At 32.9% G+C, this 24,069-nt stretch overlaps 1 protein-coding gene across 2 annotated transcripts in view; it reads left to right on the top strand.

The window, feature by feature from the left end:
- The window catches only part of LOC130441209 (guanylate cyclase soluble subunit beta-1), a 37,252-nt gene extending 13,633 nt beyond the window's left edge, over positions 1–23,619 (top strand). Inside the window, exons 6-13 of one of the 2 annotated variants that reach the window (XM_056774779.1) lie at positions 1,455–1,608; positions 3,095–3,249; positions 3,920–4,131; positions 14,388–14,558; positions 14,608–14,845; positions 22,310–22,447; positions 22,507–22,664; positions 22,719–23,619. In XM_056774779.1, the coding sequence (XP_056630757.1) occupies positions 1,455–1,608; positions 3,095–3,249; positions 3,920–4,131; positions 14,388–14,558; positions 14,608–14,845; positions 22,310–22,447; positions 22,507–22,664; positions 22,719–22,839 (1,347 nt within the window). In that variant the 3' untranslated portion in view covers positions 22,840–23,619. The remainder of the gene's footprint in view (positions 1–1,454; positions 1,609–3,094; positions 3,250–3,919; positions 4,132–14,387; positions 14,559–14,607; positions 14,846–22,309; positions 22,448–22,506; positions 22,665–22,718) is intronic. The other variant, XM_056774780.1, reaches the window with a different exon arrangement.
- The last annotated feature ends 450 nt before the right edge of the window (positions 23,620–24,069 follow it).

Here is a 24,069-nt window from a genome sequence, read left to right as displayed (position 1 = left end):
ACACACTTTCATGGGTAAAACTGCTGTTGCATTGTTCTTTGCAGTGCGCCCCAGAAGATTTATAAAAAAAAAACTCATATCACATTCAACTCAAAAAAAATTATAACCAGTAAAAAAGTATTCATGCCCTGAAAAAGAATACTCAAGTAATACGAATCCAAAGCAATTTACTGGAAGGGATTACGTTGACTGAAAAGTAGAGTAGTTTGAATTTAGATACGAGGGTTGCTACTTAAGTTTTGTGATATGGCAACTATGTGAATATGACATTGCCAATGATGAACGTCTTGTCACATGAGTGCTATTTCAATTGTTTACAAATACTTGAAACATTCGTCTTGTACAAAAAATGTAATTAGTTCGCAAACATTTCCGTGCGATCATTTTCTATTACATTCAATGAGGATTAAACTAATTGCAGTGTGCTGATCAACTCACTTTGAATTTTCCGGATGAAGCACCGTGTTTCGATGATTTTCCGAATTCAAACGTTGTGGCACTTCGCTATAGAATGAATTTCGTGGGGGTCGTCCAAAATCGGCTGTTTTACCAGAAAATATCGATGCTGTGCGGAAGCAAAATCGTCATGTGACATTCAGTGATATTGAAGCATGCTTGCATTAATTGGTGCGAAGAAATGATGAAAAAATTTAATCATGGTGCTCCAAAGACTTCTATGAGATCGTGACGAAACATGAATCTATTCATATGAACCCGAAACTAACCAATAGTTGACTGTGTAGATTTTGTTGTAAGTGCAGGAAGTAATTCGAAGTAAATGGTCGCCTGTTTTTAACTAGACAGGTCGCCACCATTCTATTAGAGCAACGTAGAGAGGTCAATTCTGAATAGTACACATTCATCAGGCGATGTTTGCCACCCATAATTTCTTCTTAGTTTCGCAGATCAAAAATAAATTGCGAGGTAAATGTTTTTCTCCGCCCGAAGAAGCGGTTTATGGGTTCAAATTACATGTTTTGGAGGAACCTCAATTAGGTTGGAATAAATGTTTCGAAAATTGATTCAAACGCATGCAAAAGTGTGATCATCCTGATTGAGAATATATTGAAAAATATCAAAGCCACGTCCAATTATAAATATTTGTTTTTATTTGTTTATGTTAAAACATAAGTACCAATCCTCGTACAGTGTTAATCAACAATCAAATTGTTTAAGAAAACGATGAATTTCATAGTTTTTTTAAATGTGAAATGAGTCATTACCGTAGTCGACGTAAAGAAAAAATGTCATTGAAATTATTATCAGCTGGTTGATAAAATGAAACGTAATTATGACAAACTTGATCTTAAAGACGTATGGTTTTACTTCAGTTCTTGAAATTCCCAATTTACATTTAAATATGAAGAATAAGATTGAAAATACCAAATACAAAGAACGAACAAATCGAACAAATTTGAAATATAATCTAACAAACAATTTTATCATAATTTCAGACAGTGGCTAGTAGATTGCATAATACAGAGGTAGAAGTGGAAGTTATTCAAACCAAAGACGAAAGTGATCATGTACAGTTTTTAATAACGGAAAAGTTTGCACCCAAAAAATCACAATTGAAAGAAATCGACGAAATAGAAACACTTTCATTAGGTAAATTTATATTTAAAACTAATTATAAATGTGGACTCGTCAAGAGACGAAACTTTGGGATAATTATTATATCGTTGTTGCTATTTGTAAGACTATGAAATCGAAATTTCATTAAATCGCCTCAATTTACCATCGCGATCCACATCTCAAGTGTAGTGTAGAACCAATTAATATCGATACCAGGCAACTAAGGTCCTTAATTAAATATAACAGAAGCTGTTTGAAACTCGCAAAATGTACATTCGCCATGAAAATAATTGAGACGTGATGCGTGGGGGTGAAACAACTCGATAGTAATTTAGCTAATGCAATAGCATGACATTGAGAAAAAGACACTCCAAAATATTAAATTTACTTCAATATTATAATTATATTTCACATTTTTACGAATCCCACTCTCTAATTATTGCGAGGTTTGCAACTTAAGTTTTGAGATATGAGAACACTGATGTGAATATGTTAAATTTGACACTGCCATCATATACATTTTTAATGGTGAACGTACTCAGAAAGTGTTGTCATACGTGTGATATATGAAGTGATCACAAATTTTCATCCTGGTCAAAAAAAGGAATTAAATCGTTGCCTACATTCAATATTGCATGATCACTATAAATATTTGGCTGTAAAAAAATATGTGCGCGTTGGATATCGCATAATTTGAACTCGCTTAAAAAAGTTCGTTTCGATTGGTGCAAAGAATGCTGGAAAAATTCAATCGCGGTGCTATAAAAGACGTCTATAACATAGGTCTTCCAAGACGAGCCAAATTCAACAGAAGTTGTATGCGCTCGAAGCACTTCAAAGGAAATTATCGTTTTTTTATCGAAATAACTGAACGTGTCGCCACGGTTTCATAGAGCACCGTAGAAAGATAAATGGTACACCAGTATTTGTTTCAAAAAAATCATGGAAACCTATCGGATACGACAAATCATTCTCCACTACGAAAATGCGAGCTCTCACATATCAGTTCAAAACATCGAATTGATGGGTCATTCGCCTTACAGTTTGGCACCCAATGATTTCTTCTTATTTCCGCAGACCGAAAATAAATTGCGAAGTCAACGTTTTTTTACACCTGAAGGAGCGTTCAAGTCATATGTTTTAGATGTATTTCAATCGACAAATAGTTCAAACGCATGCATGTATTGATTTCATTGGATAACATTTTGAAAAACAATGGAGTCAAATCCAATTATAAATATTTGTCTATCTCAAAACTAAAGTAACAGCCCTCGTATATTATATCAACTAAGTGTATATAATGATTCTTAATTATTTTGAAAATGACTTGCACAATTTGAATTCGTGATTTGAGCTGTAATCAATAATATTTTATTGTCTTATAGAAAAAACAAAACTAATAGGATCCTCCCACCTTTTTTACTGCGTATTTTTGCAACAAATATTGAGGCGTGCAGATTCCCTCTATATATAAAACCATGAAATGAGCATATTTTCATAATGTGGTTCTTATTTTCAGAGCCTAAAGTGAGTCCAGCAACCTTCTGTAGACTGTTTCCATTTCATATAATGTTTGATCCGGAAATGAAAATTGTGCAAACAGGGTTTTCAGTAGCGAGGATTATTCCAAAAGTGAATTCTGTTGGAAGTAAAATAACTGACATTTTAGATCCGGTAAGCTGAAATTGCAAGATTTTTATATAAAACTGATCAGGTGGTATATGTCCGTTACATTAAATAAATATTCCGGGAGCATATACTTCATCATAACATGTAAAGCTATCCGCAAAGAGTTTCAAATTTTATTTCCATTACTGTTCGGATGCTGGGAAGGGCGCGTAGTCCTCGTACAAAAACGCAGTCCTTGAGAATGCCTCACTGGAAGAAATCACAGGGTGTCAGGACACATGACCGGCAACTCAATGAATCCTCGTCAGCCCATCAACTTCCCAATAAGAATATTAAGGTACTCCCCCACATATAACGCGTAGTGCGGCGAGGCTCCATCCAATGATGGATGTTCGCGAGTGTAGGGTCGTTGTCCACACGCACACACACACACACACACGTCTGGTCGTTCCAGTACACGGAGTTATGTGCATTGACCGTGCCGTTCAGCTTGTTTCATCCTCGTGAAGTGTGTGGATATAAATCTGGCGTATCCACCAAATTTGACATTTTACTTGTAGTTGAAATTTGTAAAATGTAAAACAAAGACCAGTCCCTGTTAACAGGATAAAAATTGAAATTCATCTTAGTTGCAAATTTAGATCGAGCTATTTATACAAGTGAATGAATACTTCACAACGAAAGTATATATTTCCACAGAATGTTTGATTTTTAGGTTAGGCCTCACTTGGATCTAACATTTGAAAATATTTTGTCTCACATTAATACAATTTACGTTCTAAAAACAAGAGCAGGTGTGATGAAAGTGAATGCTCCTCCAGAATATCGAAATCTCAGGTTGAAGGGACAAATGCTGTACGTACCGGAAACCGATCTCATAGTGTTTCTTTGTTATCCCAGTGTAGTCAGCTTAGATGACTTAACCAGGTAAATAGTTTTATTTTGCTTACTGTAGAATGACTATTAAAAAGTCTACTCAAATCGGAATCGTTATTTCAACCCATTATTCATTTCTTAGCAAACCAATACTAATAGTAAATTGTACAACCATATGAAAATGTGAGTAATTAATATAATATTTTTACAGTGGGTTTATCAAATAAGGTACCTTCCTAATAGTACGATTTCTATTGAGTACGCATAAAAATAGTCTACTCTATTCATTTTTTTAATATAATATTATATTGTTCTTGTTATTTTTTCAAATAGTTTTTTGTCACAAAACGGTCAGGTGAACTTATATACACGGTATATCATATTTATGTAATTCATTTACATTCTAATTCTAAATTCACTAAACTATCCACTAAACTATTCACTAATATTTATACGGTCAACTATCACTATTATTAATAGTTAACACAGTAATTTATTCAAATACACCGTCTGATTCACTTTTAACTATCCCACTATGACATCAAATCTTCCAACTGCTTTCTCGATTACCTACTGAAAATCTCTAGTTCACCGCAAACAACCAAAAGGTCTTTCATAAATTGTCTTTATGAAAACGACCGCAATATAATGTGAACAGGTTGCAAAAACAATACAAAGAAAATACTCACTACATAGAAAATATAATGTAAATACGGAAAAAATAGGCTTATTCTCCAAACTTTTGTATCCATTGACATAATAGAACAGAACCGGTTTATATCAGTGGAAAAATGTTTGACAATATAGAGAAATTACGGAGAGCGTACAGAAAGTAGATAGGTAGGCAATGTTTCAGCTATTTTCACCATAGCCATCACAACAATTGAGACACTGGTATAGTGTAATAGTGGTATAGAGCAAGAATACGTAAAATTAAGATCAGGAATATAAGGAGGATGATAGAATAGTTCCAGTGCATCGATCTGTACGTGTACGGTCATTGTCACGTGGGAGCAAACACCTACAGTAAGCATTCCAAGCTTCTTATTTGGAATGATTCATGGTAGTATTTCACGCAATGCTTAATGTATATAAGACCGAACCTCTCAGGTGATGATAGAAGAAGTTAAAACTTCCATTCCAGATCACTCCTACTACGCTACTGGCACAAGGCGGGTCCACACTAAATGTAGCTCAACTGATACTTTTGAATGGAATAAAGTATCCAAGAGTCACTCTGAATAAAATACCGACTTGGAACAATCATCTAGACCAGGGGTGCACAGACTTATCTAGAACAGGGGCTACTTGAAGGATTAAGAACCAAAGGCGGGCCCCTACAAATAAAAATCATCATCATTATTCGCCCTCAACTTTCCGCACCTGATATCTATAACAAATTTGGTGTAGAGATTGACAACACATGTGTGTGTTTTCTTTTCGTATTGTTTTTCTTCTGGGATCCCATTGGCTTGTAGCTGTAATGATCCCAGGATGATCTTTCTTTTTTTTCTATTAATAGAAATATTAATATTGCTGTCATGGGGTGTATCGTGAATAAAAACAGCTGGATAATATTTAATTTCATATAATATAATTCCAAAACTAACTGAATATAAATTATATTAAAAATTAAATATAACTATATAATACCAAAAACAAACAATTAAACTTATAAAACTAAACTTAATTGTTATGTAACTAAAAGTTCACTTTGTTGCATGACACTGTATAGATTTCACGTAAAATTGCGTCCAAACTCTCATTGGCTAGGCGGTTCCTATTTTTCGTTTTGTTGAGATTCATAAGAGAAAACGTTTGTTCACATATATAAGTTGAACCGAATAGGCTGCTGCATTTTAGTGCGTTTTTTCGCATTCTTTGTAATTGTTTTTATGAACGCAACTGTAGAAGTTAAGTAAAATTCCTTCATTAAATTTCTTTTTTAAATTCGCATCATTTTGAATGTATATTAATTCCAGATGCATTGACGCGGGTGCATTCTCAGGGGAAATGTTAAAAGGGTGGCTGAAAATGTCTAACAGTGGTTCAACTTTTTTGAAATCAGTAAAACGATCTTCGAAAGTTCGCATCAAAATATCTATTTTCTCAACATAAAAGACGTTCATGTCCATTTTGTAAAATTTCTCTGCAAATTTTTTATAGGTTGAGAAATGGGCGTAATTAGCTGAATTTATTTGGGACCTGAAAAAACTCAACTTGCATTTGAAAGACGAAACATGAGCGTACAGTTCAGAAATCAGTTGATCCTTGCCCAGGAGACGCGTATTTAAGACATTCAAATGACTTGTGGTATCGACTAGAAAAGCTACGTCACACAACCAGTCAGGATTGACGAGTTCGGAAACGTCCTTTTTCTTTTCCGCCAGAAATATTTTGATTTCTTCTATAAAATTAAGAAACCTCTCCAGTGTCAATCCAAGACTTAACCACCTTACTTCAGTATAAAATAACAGATCACAATATTCACTGTCAATGTCTTCGAGAAATTTTTTGAACAGTCGGTGATTAAGACCGCGAGAGTTTATAAAATTTATTGTTGTAACAACAACCTTTATCAAGTCTTCAAATCCTAATGTTTTTGCACAGAGGGCCTCTTGATGTATAATGCAATGAAACTGCATTATTTCTTCCGTGTTTATGTTTAGACTTTTCAAATATTCTTTTAACAAAGTTATTATCCCAGATTTGCTTCCAACCATTGAAGGATCCATTTTAGAGCATTCTTGTAAAAGGGCCATAAGCATGTCACTTCCTTTTGTTTAACTTGTTAAAGAACTCATACCAATCAGCTCTTCACAGACTTCAAAATCTTGCGACACACCTCGTAAGAATATTAAGATTTGAGCAGTGGAACTAATGTCAGTAGATTCGTCAAGTGCCAATGAAAAAAACTCAAAGTTCTTAGATTTTATACCTAACTGCTGTTCTATATCAGTCGATAAAGCCGTGATCCTTCTTTGAACGATCATCCGATTGAGTTGAATTTTCTAAAACTTCTTGGCCATTCCCGGACACATTTTATTTGCAGCGATATCTAAACAATCTTTAACAAATTCGCCATCTTTAAAGGGCCGACAATTTTCGCTATTAATCGAGAAATTTCAAAGGTCACTACAGAAGCAGTCTCAGAATCTTGAACGGGTTTCGTAAACATAGCTTGCTGACCAATTAGTTCCCGTTTCAATGAAGAAATTTTTTGCATCCGTAACTCGCCGCTTAAGTTAGCAAAGCCGAATTCTTGCATATTAAACAAACGATGTTGTTATGGGACATAACAAAAAACTATTTCTCCCTCCAAATGTCTTGAAACTGTCGATTTTCATCCTTAACCTTGCGTTTTTCACTAAGTCCTGGCTTGTCCATATCGAATTTGATATAATACTCTGGAACGACGAGTGAGTTTCGTTGTATACCTGAACAAAAAAACAGTAGGTACTTAATACGTTATTAATTTCTTACTAATAATGACAAATGTAGAATGAAAAGTAATACATATTGATATTTACCACTATTTAGATTTCACTCAGGATACTATGAACAGTTTTTAGTAATGATTATGAACACTACGTAATAACATTGCACGCACATTAGCAAATTCAATTATTCAACTACGCATTACTCAAACATCCGCGTCATTTCTTCACGACAGACACAAAACTTACACAAAACACCACTGAGACCTGAGAGGCGTGCGTGCACGTCGCTGTCTCGTCTACATCACCTCAACCACACCGATTTCGCCCGAATTCACTCTACTACTAACTGAACAGTTTCGAGCGCAGGTAATGCAATCTCTGGCAACCTCACATGCAGCGCATTAGGTTGATTCACATTAATTTGTCAATAATCTGTTTTCGGTTTTTGTGTTGCATATTTTTGGCAAAAAACTTGAAAATAGCTTTTTATGTTTCGGAATTATTTGTGCGTCACTGATCTAGATTGAGGAGCTATGGACCGTAATGCAGGTTCTCCGTAACAGATATGACCCCTAGTAACTTTTTCCTGTATAAACCGTGGAATTTCAAAGGAAAATGAAAGAAAATCTAAATCGTGTGAATATTGACGGTCTAACAGCAAAAACATTTATGAATATTATCAATAATACATGCGATGAAGCTCTTAAGTAGAAATTTGTACCCAAGGAAAATAGGACGTCTGTATACAAACTACCATATTGCTGAAGACAGAAAGGAGTATCTTATGGCAAGAATGACTATGACTTGCATCCATGGAAGCAGAATAGCAAGGAATAAAGAACTCGTAAAAACAAAATGCAAAAAAGGTGGAATGTATTTTTGAAAGAAATGCACAAAACAAAATTAGAAGCATGGAAGGAGGTCCTAGAACACGTTAAGGCAGATATTTGGAGTATGAGATATAAAATAGTAAAGAAGGCTCTCGACATGAAACTAACGAAACCAATACCGCAGGAAACTATAATGAGAGTGGCTACAAAGTTATTTCCACAACATCCAGTCTAGGAGAGCGGTACATCATATCAGAGTGATGCTTAAGTAGAATGAAACCCCAAGACCAGACATGATTTGGTATGGATAAACCATACCGGAAATATGTCTAACAGTATTGAATCGTCAGCTACAACTAGGAGAGTTCCCGAGCATTTGGAAGAGAGGCAGGCTAGTGCTTCTAGAAAAATCAAAAATGATATACAGGAAACGATTTCGTATCGATCCTTATGTATTCTAGATTATATGCGTAAGCAGCTTGAGCACTTTCTGAAAAGCAGATTATTGGGAGGTAAAGAAAGCAATGGGGGATTTACTAATACCCAGTATGATTTCATCAAAGGAAAATCTAAGATTGACACGATTCCTATGTCTACTAGTCACGCTGGACTTAAAAATTGCGTTCAATTCTGCACCCTAGCAGGGCGTCTTAAACGCTCTCTTGGTACGAAATACACCCCATTATCTAATTCGGATGCTCCCAAGCTATGAATCGGACAGAAAGATTATAATTGGAGATCAATAGGTTGTGGACATTAGGTACGGGGTTCACATTTCGTATTAATATGCTAAAAAATATTTTCCTCCTGAGATAAACAGATGATATTGCGGTTGTTATAGAGTTACAAAATATCCATATTAGGACACAAGAAAAACTAAAATACTTCGGTGTAATTTTTGAGAGAGGAGGGAAAAGGAGAAAACACATTCTATAATGATCTATGCAGCATCTATTTGGCATGAAACTTGAACCTTGCAAAAATACCTTAGAATACAAAGAGTGACGGCAATTTGTGAGTACAGTGTGCTTTAGGACTCTATATACTGAATCTGTCAAGCATAGTACAAGCAGGCTCAAGAAAGAGCTCGATGCATGGGGAACGAACGACAAGTGAAGAAGGCAGATATCAATGGATTAAAAGGTTCATCCCTAGCATGAATCTATTTATAACAAGAATACATGGCGAATTGAAATATCATTTGACACAAATGCTAACCGGACATGAATGCTTTCAACAGTATTTTTTACGGTTTAATATTTCCGACACACCACATCGCACCATATGTAGCAGGCAAATAGAGGACATTTACCACACCTTTTTTGAGTGTCCCCAGTGGGAGTCCACAAGAAGAACCACTGAGATAGAAATATACAATAAAATTTCACCCGAAAACATCGTGGAATACATGATAAAGAGTCCGCAAAAATTGCAAATTTCACTAAAAGTATATTAACACGAAAGGCAGAAAGGAATTAGAAAATGCAGGAATGTTGAAGTAATAATAATAAGAATTATTTTATTTCGATACCTTCCTTCTCCATTGTATTAATTTTCTTTTGATTGCGAACACGCAACGAAGCTGACTGATAATTTTCATACAGAATACATTTAGTTTGTATGTAATTGCATAGTTATCACCTAATATTTTAGTTTGGATAGGAGATTAATTCCTGGAATAGTAATTCTATTCATACTATATTCAGAATTAGTGTGTTTAATGATACAGAATCATCAATAAATCTTCTATTAATGTAAAAGGCGAATTTAAATCCTTTAACTGAAGTTTTAAAAAAAATTATGTTATTATTATGTTATATGAGCCGTATCTGTTCGAACAATTCATTATTAAATGGTTTGTAAGAATGTGAAAATTATTAAAAGAAATTTGATAAGAAAATTGTTATTTTGTTTTACGATTTATAGAATTCACTATTTAATTTGGACATAATTGGGTTTTCAAGTAAATATCTTTAAAATACCTGAAAATAGCTACATTCTAATCATTTTGCTGAGTGTTTCAAACGAAAGTTATACCATTATTGATTTATAATGATAAAACAATTTGTTAAGGCGTTTTGAACACAGAAATTGTTTAATGTACTATTAATTGACGCTATTTAATGAGAACACTGACTTGGTTCTTACTTTCGTGTTATCTAGACCTAAACGGAAAAGCTTTGAGGATAATGTGGAGGATTATTTACTCTCTAGTTTTGTTATTGAACGACACATGACAAACCTTTATGAACCGTTGAAAAAACGGTTGTACTTATCATTCCGACTAATCATCACGTTAAAGGAAGGCAATTGATACGTTAAATTTCAGAATATCATATAAAGTATAAGGTGACTGTATATGACATTTATTCACAACTTTTTTATCACTATTAATTAAATTCCGAAATATGCTGTAAATATAATGTGATGTTGTAAATTACCCCAAAAAGTTATCAACAAAAATAGAAGGCTACCACATACTTATATGGAAGATATGCCGATTTCGACTAGGGTTCTAAACTGTCTTTGCCAACTAAGTTTTAAATAAGATTGACGTGGGGTTGTGGCAATGAAATACCAAAATATAATATTTTCAATATATATTACGAGCTTTCAAATAACTATGTATTCATCATCAGGAAATTAATTGATCAAGAATTGTAATATTTCAATTTTGTAATGAAATATTGAATTATTGTTATTCAAAATAAACATACAAAATAGGAAAAGAGTTTTCAATAAATGTATATCAATAACTAGTGAATAAATGGTTATTCATTTAGCATTGTTAGTAGACAGATATTGTCAAAGCATCGTTGATCATCTATATACAGAGAAAGCTAAAAAGTAAAAACACGATTTTCTTACATTTTTCAATGATTCTGCATACATTTTAAATTTTTCTATGAATGGCATTCAGTATATACTTTGATTGTTATGAAACATTTTTTACCTATATTTATATTTTTAAGCTACCTCAAGTTTTAGGAATATTTCGTCAAAAACATATATTATCATCTAATAAACATAAATCCTGAATTCTAAACTTATAATAGAAGAGGTTACCGAAGTAGGAGTAAGTAATATAAATATGAACCCTAAAAATTCTCAATGAAAACAACACTTTTAAAAAATTCCTTTATCCAGTGTTTTATTCCATTTGCTGTTGTGGCTGGCTTGTGGTGCGCTTATTATTCATACAGCCTCTTCCCATAATTTTATCTTAAATCTTGTTGATCTAGATTCTAGCTGGACACGAAGTAAATATACATTAAACGAAAACTGATATTGAAATAGTTGAGAGTATATACCTTCAACCACTCAATAGCTTTTACTATATTTCGATACGGATTTGTTGTGAGGCCATTCACAAAAAACTAGCATGCAAAGGTAATCACCTTGTCTCAATTTTTGTAGTAATTAATATGAATCAAGTGCATTCTATCTCTGTAGAAGCTGATTTATGATTAATGTCGTGTTGGCGTAATATTTCATGAGCACTAATGTGGAAATTCTCGGTAACAACTATCATCATAGTATATACCTTTTCTTTGGTGGTAACAGTTTTTCTTTCTTCTTGTTTTTTATATACTACTGATCAACACGATACATTTACTAGTTAATCACACAGAAAATGTTGGTTTTGTAACGATTTTGATATAAATATGGTCATATCTGAATGTGCAAAATCCGACATGCCATCATAAAGTTTCACATTTCTAATGATGAACGTACTCAGAACGTGTTATCATACTCGTAGTTGTTGTTTTTCTTCTTGGCATGCCGTGTCAAGTCCCCTTGACGTTGGCGATCAGCATGGCAAAACTCTCTTTATCTTGAGCTAGTCTAAATAACTGTCCTGCTTCTCTTACCCCAGTCAATTCTCTAATATTCTTCATACAAAAGGCTTGTTTTCTTCCAATTCCTCTACGACCTATAACTTTACCCATCATAATAAACCGAAGGATATTAATCCGGCTGCCACGCATTATGTGTCCCAAACAAGTTAATTTCCTGCATTTAATGTTATCCACCAACTCAAGGACCACATTTGCTCTGTTAAGGACTGCGCCGTTCGTTTGCATAGCTGTCCACGGTATCTTGAACATGCGTCTATATAATCACGTTTCAAAAGCCTCTAAACTATTGATAGGAGATATTTTTCAGGTCCGTGCTTCGACACCATATAATAGAACTGACCGTATGTAACATTTGATCATCCGTTTCCGTAGTTGAGATTTTAAATTATCATTAGAGAAGAGTGATCTCATTTTAAAAAATGTTGTACGAGCTACCTCAATTCTACATTTTATTTCCTTATCGGAATCCAGTTGTTCAGTAATATAGCAACCAAGATATTTGAAACTGGACACTCTTTGAATCGTTTGTCCGTTTACCTGTAGCTGTGTGTCATGGTACAGCAAGCGACTGAATACGATATATTTTGTTTTAGAACAGTTTAATTTTAGACCCATCTCTATTCCCACTCTCTCATTGACGTTTAAAAGGCATTGCAGTCCATTCAAGTCGTCACACTGTATCGTCTTCGTATCTGATTGTATTTATAAGTTTACTGTTAATTTTTACACCATCTGATAAGTTGTGTCTAGCTTGCTTAAAGATCTTATCTGAACACAAATTAAACAAAATTGGGTTTTTCGTTGATTAGAACGCCCGCTCTTTGGCGCCAATATAATTTTTCGATGGTTGTTATGTCGAAACTATCAACTCCTTTTTCCCTTAATATATTTATTAACTTGTCGTGTTGTACTCGATCGAATACCTTTTCGTAATCAATAAAGACTGCAAATATATCTTTCCGTTGGTCCCGACATTTTTGTAGTAATATATTCAGTGCAAAAGTACTTCTTGTGTTCCCAACCCATTCCTGAAGCCGAATTGTGTTTCGTCTTGATCTTCTTCGCACTTATTTCTGATTCTAGCGTGGATGATTCTTAAGAATATTTTTATAGTGTGACTCATAAGACTTATCAGTCTATAGTCGCTACAGTGCTTTGGAGTTGTTTTTTACAGAAACTTGAAACAGTTATCTTGGTCAAAATATGGAATTGAATCGCGAAAATTTTCGTGTGATAATTTTCGCGACTTCCGACGTGGATTAAACCAACAGCAGCTTGACGATCAACGCCCTTCGACTTTTGGTTATGAAGCTCCATCTCGAGCAACCATGTTGGTTTTCCGAATTTAATCGTGGTCGCGTTGAATACCACATTATTTGACAATGGCTCAATCCAACAAAAGTTGTTCGCGAAGAGCTTGGAATCGAATGATTGCCTGTTTTTTCGGAATAACTGGACATGTCACAGCTATTTTATTGGAATAACGTAGAATAGTCAATTCTGAATGATACACTAGCATTTGTTTGCTAGAAGTAATAAAAAAATAAGAAAAACCAATCGCAGAAAACGGATCATTCTACACCACGGCAATGCGATCTCCACATATCAGTTGAAATAAAAATGTTTTTGATCAATAAAAACATCAAGTTGATGGGTCTTTGTTTGGTACCCAACAATTTCTTCTTATTCCCGCAGATCACAAATAAATAGCTAGTTCAATGTTCTCCTACACATGAAGGAGCGGTTGATGCGTTCAAATCACATGTTTTGGAGGTAGCTTAATCGGAATGGAGAAAATGCTAGGACAATTCGTTCAAACTCAAAAACAATGAAACTCTATCCAATTATAAATATTTGTTTTTATTTTGCTATCTCAAAACTTAAGTAGGAACTCTATAAATAGATATAAGCATATCTCCAAGATAAGGCGTATGTTGTTGTCTACAATTTTTTGGGTGATTTTTCGAATAATTCGCTCTCGACATACAGTAATGTATAAAGAATTCATTCCATTCAAAGTTTCGACACTCATAGAAAAGGAAACAGTTCAAATATTCTACTGTTCTATCCACTGTATTAAATAACTTGAGAACAAGGTTATAAATATAAAATATGAATTTTATTATTCCAATTGTACTGGAACTTATTTAGTCTTATAACAAACTTGTGTTTTTCAGGAGAGGACTTTATATAAGCGACATCCCTTTACATGACGCTACCAGAGATCTAGTGTTAATGTCAGAGCAATTCGAAGCAGATTACAAGTTAACCAGAAATTTAGAATTTTTGACAGACAAATTACAACAAACTTACAGAGAACTCGATACGGAAAAAATTAAAACTGATAGGTATTCGTAATGCTTTCTCATTCTTAATTAACAACAAATTCATTTTCAGATTATTATATTCAGTACTACCTATCACTGTAGCGAACGAATTAAGACATAAAAGACCAGTACCTGCTAAACGCTATGAATTCGCGACAATTTTATTTTCTGGAATCGTTGCTTTTTCCGACTATTGTGCCAGAAATTCTGATTCGAAAGGTGCTATGAAAATAGTGAGACTGTTAAATGAGCTGTACACAAAATTTGATGACTTAACTGATCCTAAAGTGAATCCAAATATTTATAAGGTAACTTTATAAGGATATAGTTCAGGAAAATGGTGCTTTGTTATATTAGGTGTTATTGTGAAATATTCCCAGTTCTATTAGGCGATCAAAAATATATCACCGTAACCACTCATCATAAGAATAGTTATTCTTGCCTGTATAGAAATTTTTAAAAGTTCCTCATTTCAATAAACCTCTTTCAATGATCATAATAATTTATGTTATTCAAACAAAATTAATAGAACAGAGAATATAAACTTACTACTTTTTTTAAGCAATATGGCTTAAATATATATATATATATATATATATATATATATATATATATATATATATATATATATATATATATATATATATATAGTTTTCCAGGATTGCTCTGTCTTTCACATTTCATAAAATTCCTTCTTTCCAGGTCCTTAAGGGTCTTCTCGTCCCTTCTATTCTGCGGTTGATACATCAATTCTTTCTTCGGCCAGCTGTTCTGCTCCATCTTAATCACATATCCGTACCAGAGCAGTTGCTTAGTTAATATTTTCTTTGAAGTGGACGTCACATCCTCTATATTTTTCTCCTGTTTATCTGTTAGTTGCCACAATGACTTTGTATATTGTCATTTTTGTGCTTAGATCAATTTTTTTCTGACCACAGCAATGAGTTGAGAATTAATGTAGCTTTTTTTCTTGTTGCACTCTATTTCGTATATTGTCTTTTTTGTTCTATCTTCCGAAATTATGCTTTCTAGTTATTTGAATTGTCTACATCGTCTAAACCTATTTATTTGCAGGTCGGAGTCTTCTTGCGTGCTTCCTACCGGAATATATTTTGTTTTTGACATATTCATATTCGAATTCCATTTTGTATATTCGTCGTCTAACTTTCTCAGCATATGACCTGCATCGTCCTCATCACCAGCTATAACTAGCAAAAATTAAAGTTGTTAAGTACTCATGTTCCATCTCAATTTCCATTTTAACAATTTTAGTCCATCAACTACTCAGAGCTTCTTGAATGTATATTTTAAATAATATTGGTGATAAACTGCACCTTTATCTCAAAGCTTTCAAATGCGATAATGATTTTGACATTTCTCAGCTTGACTTTCTTTCATAACATTCTTAATGTTCTAATAGGATCCAGTTAACTAAATATTCCCTGATATACCTGGTAGCACGTTTTATAAGAAACCAGCATAGCGACATACTTCTACCTTTCACATAATTTCATGACACATTCTCCTAGTACATGACCTCAAGCAAGACATTGGATCGAATCAAGTTCACTTTTTCTCGGGACAGCGAAACAAGTAGATATCGAAGTCCTAGAGCGGAGAGAAGAACGACTGTAACTTTTTTTTTGTTGTTTATATATGAATATCATAATAGATCATGAAAAATGAAATATTCATAGGGTGAACTCTTATGTATGCTGGGTCCACAATGTCCATAAAAACAATAAAAGCTTGCCCTTCAACTGCATTTGCCTTACTTATTGAAGTACGTTGTTTTAAGCTTTAAATAGAATATCATCTATTCTATTATATTTTCCGTTGTATTTTTTTGAGCCAATTCTTTTGAAATTTGTATTCCTTACATCTAAATCAAACCACTTTTGAGATATTTCATTATCATAGAAAGATTATTAATTTTGGATACAATTAAAAACGTAGTTTTTTAATAACAATTACAAAATTAACACCAGTTATATTTTGTAATTCTGTAAATATAGTCGAGAGTTACAAAATTAAAAGCAAGTAAGATGAGCTAGCCAGCGAAACAGACCCTGATTGGCAAACCGTTTACCATCAAACATACCATAAAGATGCTGAACAAAATGCCCAAATTTATGAGGTGATACTCCATCTTGCTGATATGAAGCCAGTCGTATGGATTTTTCTAAAATGTGACAATATCTTTCACCAAAAAATTTAAAACCCCATTATCTTGAAAATAACGTTCTCTACTGTCATATCTGTCAATGGATTGAACAATCCATTTTTGCTAAACTTTACTTCATAATATTATTTGTGAAGTTTTCATATTCTTCTTCATTAAAACCATTAACAGAATTCTATCCTCCAAGGAAGATCATCTAATTTTAAGTGATATGAAGGTGGTTTCTTTTTGTGTGTGTTTTTCATTAATTGCGGTTAATTGTTCTAGTTGACAAAGCTTTTGAAGAGGCCGTGAAAAAAACCAAAATATAACCAAACTCCGTTTACATCACTGTCCTCTAGTGGTATAATTTTGTTGATATATGTCTTGAATTGACCAAACTGATGGAAGTGATTGCACAATCTTCATAAGCTGCATTTAATCGACTAGGATATTTTTCTGCAAAAACATGGCAAGTTTCTCAACAATTCTATGATACTCGCCCTAAATTAGAATAAGATTTCAAAAAACTTTACTAGTAAATCCTACATTCATTAATATTCACTGAGAAATACAAACGGGTAGAGAAAACTGCCAAAATCTGGAAAGTGGGATGGCTTTAATTGCCAGAGATCTTAGTGTTCTATTTCCTACGCTTCCAGGTGCAGTGCTCCGGAGTTCCTTAGTGTTTCTCACTTCGAGAGAATGTGGATAGAGCTTTCGTCCTCTGTGCAACAATATCTGCACGCTGCATTATCTGCTAGGTCTAGCGTCTTCAGGTGTTTGTTGAGGCGACAGTGCTTCGATAGAACTCCTGTTAGTATTCGTAGATTGTTCTTACTTAAGTTGATACATTCAGCAGATCTACTCTAGTTAAAGTTTCCCAGAAGAGTCTCTACCTGACTCAGTCCCTGTAGGTTGTCCCAATAATTGGTTTTGCTTCTAGCCACCTTCTTTACCAGTGTTTTCCATTGTTCTGTAGCTGATACCACAGAAGGGCTCGGGTCCCATGAAGAACTTCATTTCCCTCAGCTCCGGTGTGTTCAGGAATCCATTGTAGGATAATTTTGTTTTTGATCCATCCGTATACCTTTTAATGGCATTTCTGTTAATTTCTTGTATGGTGTTTTTATCCCACTTGCTTTTACAGTTTATTATTAAGGTGAAGTTTTTCTTAAAGCTAAACTTTTTCCATGCAACGTCGTGAGGTATGTCGCAGGATTGGTAATTATTTAGGAGCGGTTTTTCTTTGATTATTTCGTCTCTGAACATTCTGATGATGTGATGTTTTCTCTGCTACGCTTTCCTGTACTATGTGGAGAAGTGGGAGATTTAGAATCACTTCTAGTGCAGCTGTCTTTGTTTCTTTGAGAGATCATTCCTCGTGGTATTCAGACTAGTACTCGACAGCACTGCCCCATATGTGATGATTACGATTCTAGCTATCAAATCCTTGACAGCTGGGGCCTATCTTTTACAAATGTTGAGGTAATTATGTATTGTTTATTTTAACTAAGATAATGAAATATCTCAAAATTGGTTGGATTTAGTTATAAAGAATACTAATACTAAACGAGTTGGCTTAAAAAAATACAGCGGAAAATGTCATAAAATACAAGGTGTAAAGTAAGCATCTTATAAACGATATAAATTGTTAGTTGAAAAAAAAAGGTAATAACACCCTATATTGTAAACTTCTTTCTTGGATAGCCAGAATAAATTCAAAAAAAAACTTTTTCAAAATGATCTTTATTTTTATTATGTTTACATTTGTCTTGGTAAGATGAAAATTTTAAAAGGCGAAGTGTTTATTGGAGTGAGCCCTGATATAGCAATTTCAATAAGGATTTTGGTGTCAGCTGAAAGGTCGTAGAGAGTTTGGGGTTCTTCCATGGTATGGATACACGGAGTTAAGAGGCAAGCGCTTTTTGTTCATGGTTACAATTTCATGTCAGTAATTTCGTTCATAATGAAGATTCTTTATTCTTTTTGTACTGGGATTTTTTCCAAATTTTGAAAAAAAAAACAAAATATATCAAATTACTTCCATGTAGAATCCGAAAAAATACAAAATGTTAGATTCTATTCAAAGTAACAACGTTCATTTCCGATGTAAATGAAAGTACCACATTGAAATATGTTGTTGTAAATGTGAATTCTATAGCTTCTAAAAAGGGAATATTTGAGATATATGGACCAAGGAAAAATTAATTTTCCTTATTTTGATACTCATTCATTATTTTGATATTCATGATGAAGATGATTTATATATCAATATAAATAAGCAAATTATCATTACCAATATCATATTTTGATAAATACTTAAAGAAAAATCGAAACGTCAAAATTTATCTTTCTTTTCAAAATTATCAAAAAAAAAACAAATTTTAAAGAGATCTAAAATCAAGAACATTTATATGCATATATACAGGGTGATTCATTAAGAATGTCCAATCGCTGAACTGTAGATTCTAGACCTCCAAATATGATGATTCTGCTCAAAATGACTCATGCATATATTACTAGTTTCCGAGATACGGGGTGTTCAAAGTTTAAATTTAAATTTTCATTTTCGCAATAATTTTTTATGTTTTCAAAATTTTACGTTTTTTGGCATGAGGAATCATAATTTGCACTCTAACATTGCTAATAGAGGGCGCTAGTTACACTGGTTTGTGTTAATTAAATCAAAATAAACTAAACTTACAATTAAATTAATAAAAAAAATATTAAGAATCGTTAAATTCTACACAAAAAAAGTTACTCCTCTTTAATTCGTGTAACTCAATCGGTTATCGAGTATTTGCTTCTAAACAGTTCAATAAATTTTAATTTTTTCATAAAAAAATTTTATTATTCCTTAAATATGGAACAATAACTAATGTGTAAACAAAAATAAAAAACTTTAAAGCAAATGCTCAAAATGCCCACCATTTACTTCATTACACTTTATGATCCGCATTCGTAAAGATCTCTTTATATCAAATAATCCTTGTCTATTATTTTTAATTATATCCGCGGCTTCTTCTATTTTCGGTCGCAGTTGTGGAAGAGAAGTAATTTTTTCTTTGTAAACTAATGCCTTCATTTGCAACCAAATTGAAAAATCCAAAGGATTTGAATCAGGGCCTCTTGGTGGCCAAGCAAACTCACTTCCACGACCAATCCATCGATGCGGAAACTGTTCGTTGAAGTATAGACGAACTAAAGAATAATGTGGTGGTGCTCCGTCGTGCAAAAACCACATATTTTATCTTAAAGCGAGAGTTATATCCTCTAGTCATTAATGTAAATGTTCTTGAAGAAAATCTAAATAAAGAGGTCCATTTAAATTGGTTGGCAGTTCAAAAGGACCTATTAAATACCCACATATTACACCACACCAAATGTTAACCTTAAACTCGTGCTGTAAATGTGTTTCCCTCATTACATGTGGATTTTCAGAATCCCACAAATGATTATTTTGATAATAAAATATTCCTCGTCTGGTAAATGTTGCCTCATCAAAATGAATTGTATCCAGAAAATCTGGGTTAACATTTCGTTTATCTTGAAAAATATGGGCTTTTAGAAGCAAATAACTCGAAAATCGATTGAGTTACACGAATCAAAGAAGAATTTGTAGAATTTAACGCTTAATATTTTTTTATGATTTTAGTTTTAAGTTTAGCCTTAAAAAAGTTTACTTTGATTTAATTAACACAAACAAGTGTAACTAGTGCCCTCTATTAGCAATGTTAAATTAGAGTGCAAATTATGATTCCTCATGCCAAAAACGTAAAATTGCCATGTTATCGTTTTAGAGATCGTTTTCTAGATTGATGAAAGTGCCTGTGTTTTGCAATTTTTAGAAGAATCACGAATTGTCAAGGTACCGAACTTGTCATATCGTTAGTAAAAATAATAGTTTCACATCTCATCAAGAGATGGCACCAAATACCTCAATCGTATATGTAATTTGTAATATAATATCCACTTATCGTTAATATTTTATCCGAAACGTAGGCGTCCATCACTAAGACATTATCTGACTCGTCTACGAGCAAAATCTTAGGTACATATCACGAAAGGTATACCTGCTACCGATAAGAATAGTACCCATCTAAAAGGTACTTTGTATATTTTCAGTTGTTTTGTTATTCAAATAAATTATTTTGAACAAAATCAGTTATATTTGAATACCATAGCCGATAAATAAATAGTATTTCTAGACCCACTTTTATACTTTTGTGTTTAATGATAAAAGGTCAATATATTTTCCTCATTGGTCCAATATTCACACGCAATATAGGTATTTTCATGAAATACCTGTGATATTTTGGTAACCTCCACTTCTTCAACCTTTGCTCTCAATTAAGAAAAACTCATTTTTAACTTTCTGGACGATCAGCTAATGATTATAAACAGATATTTGTATTTTATCTATGACAGAAGCATCAATGGTTTTATTTTTGTTTTGTTTTTTCTTATAAATGAAATATAATTAGTGAAATAATGTTATATGTGGGGACAAAACTCCATATATTTTTAAGCAGCTTAGCACGTAAAGTAGGTGTTGACTGAGAATGTTATTGTTTCTAACAAATTTCAAGTATGGAAGATCTAATAAGACTAAACGAACGACGTAAAATAATAGTCAAGTTTTATTAACAAAATCAAAATTGAAGAAATCTTTAATGATTAAGGCTAGAGTTCAGTATTATGAGAATGGGCATGAAATGTTCACATTTTTAAGCGTATTTCGAAATTTGAAAGGGGGGTCGCACTTTACATATCATCTATCCGTTTAGTTGCATGGCGCTGCGAGACCTTTTTTTAAATGCTTTTGTTTTCGCTTGATTAATTCGAATTTTATAAAGATATTATCCCTTTTTCCGGTAACATTTTCAACTTCTCCTGTGCAAATTTTAGACCAGAAGAAACAGCTCATTGATAGCGCTACGAGGCTCTATTTTTTGATTTTCCTATAATGTTTCAGAACTTATAAAAATCAGTTGTGGGCAAATAATGAGGCAATCCCAGTTTTAGGTAGAATTGGTACAATTATTTATGAGGGGTATGTTGATTCATCAATTTTGTGGCCCTTTTAATTTTATTAATTCATGCAATAAAATAATATATTGTCGTTTTGTTATGTGAAGTATACCTTAAATTCTAAACATGTAATTGTGATTTGATTTTAATTCTCCAGAATCCTTGATTGTTAGATATTTTACATTATTTTCTACAGCTTCGTAATGTCCGGTGCAACAATACAAAACGAATCTTCTTCCTTGAATACATATGACTTTTTGGCTATGTCTTTCTTAATATGAATTAATTATTAAGCCCCTTTGTTCAACCTTAACATAATTTGCATTTCAAATGACTAGCCCATTTAGTAGAAGACTTGTACTGCTCCGATATATTCAAAAGTTCATCAGTATCTGTCACTTTCTATTCTTCTATATTTTCGACTAAAAGAAAGCGAAACCTCAAATTTTTATCTGTGCTCAAAAAAATATGAAAAAACAAATCTTAAATAAGTAGAGGCCTAAAATCAAGAACATTTAGAAGCATAACGTAAACGTTTCAATCTTTTATTTCCTAAACTCACTTACAGTTCTTTCAGGTAGAAACAGTTGGTGACAAATACATGGCTGTAAGTGGTATACCAGAGCCTTGTGGTACACATGCTAAAAATATAGCAAAACTAGCTTTAGATATGATGGATCGAAGTGAAACCGTCTTTTTTGACGATGAAGTGGTGGTAAATTCAAGATTTTGTTCAAAGCTTACAGACTCGAAAAAAATCACTTTTATTTTTAGCGAATTACAATTGGAATACATTGCGGTGAGGTTGTAACTGGTGTCATAGGTCAAAGAATGCCGAGATTTTGTCTATATGGAAATACGGTTAATCTAACGAGTCGAACCGAAACAACAGGAGAACCTGGAAAAATAAATGTGACCAAAGATGTTTATGAGTAAGTCATTATCAGAAATATTGAAAGTTTCATTTACATTTAAACGTATTTCAGTATTCTCTGCCAGGAAGAGAATTTTGATGAACAATTCCAATTTAAATATAGAGGACCTGTTACAATGAAAGGAAAGTCTGAACCAATGGATGTATATATTTTATCTAGAGCGAGCTCGTAAATAATTTAATTATTTGTGTTATCGAATATAACAATCTATTTAAGCAATAAATATGTCAGTTATCTCCAATTTCAAATTAATTTGAACATAAACAAGTGATAGATTCATTACAATTAGGGCTTCACGCGGGATTGAATGGGAAGAGACTTTCTAAGTGGCCAGTATTTCACAACTATTCGACGCGACGTATCTTTATCAGCAATTTTAATTTTTAGAATAAACTGTGAAAAAAAAAGTACGAACTCACTTTTGGGTTTCTTATCGAATAAAAAATAAGAACAACCGCGGAAGTATATTCTCACAATCTTCCAAATTCTCACTTTAGGAATGGAATCTATATAACCCCACTGGAACAAGTACACTGAAGTTCAAATAAAGTTTATTTAACAATAAAATCTCGTACAACTCAAATCGTGCTTTTCTTATCGAAATACCGAAATTTTTTGAGTAAACGGCCCAGCCAAGAGATATTCACAAAAACACATAATACGAGGATGGTACAAATATAAGCGGAAATTTTTGAATAAACGCGCGAGTCGTATAGAGACAATTACAAAGACAATATAATTGAGTGATAACAGCGCAGTTCATACACCTTATTTTCTTATAACGACACTTGATCATAATTTTCTAACGTTATCAGCAAACATGTGTAGAAACATCCTGTTAACAAATATCTACTATTTCTTTTATATTTAATTGTATTCAGCATTTATAGATTTCTCACAAAAACCTGAGAATATTTCTAGCGTTATCAGCAGACATATGTAGACATCCGGGTAATTATAATACAATCATTTTGTTACACTTTACTGTATTCAGCATTTTTCAATTTTATTTAATGTTTGTTAATTTATTGATACAGTTAGTCTTCATTCTATCACCTATTGTTATAGTCATCGAGTTAATAAAGTTTTCTTAAAAAAGTAAATCTTTACATTTAAAATATTACTCGCGTAATATCATAATATGTAATATCATAAGAGTGGATGATAAACTCATCTGTTACAAAGCATAAAGAACTTATAGCCATGAGTAAGAAGGATGTACCAATGTCCGTTGCGTACCGCATAATTATTCGTTTTTTTGTTAAATCCGCGGAATTTTATCAAAAATACAGTACGAAGTACTGTACGCAATATTGCTAAAAAATTGGGAAGTATTAAGCGTATAATTCATGAATGGTCACTACAAAATTTCACCCAAATAGATGACAAGACTTCTGAATTT

The sequence above is a fragment of the Diorhabda sublineata genome, chromosome 3, assembly GCF_026230105.1.
Source record: "Diorhabda sublineata isolate icDioSubl1.1 chromosome 3, icDioSubl1.1, whole genome shotgun sequence".
In the NCBI taxonomy this organism is placed as follows: Eukaryota; Metazoa; Arthropoda; class Insecta; order Coleoptera; family Chrysomelidae; genus Diorhabda; species Diorhabda sublineata.
This window is presented reverse-complemented; position numbering and strand designations above follow the sequence as displayed.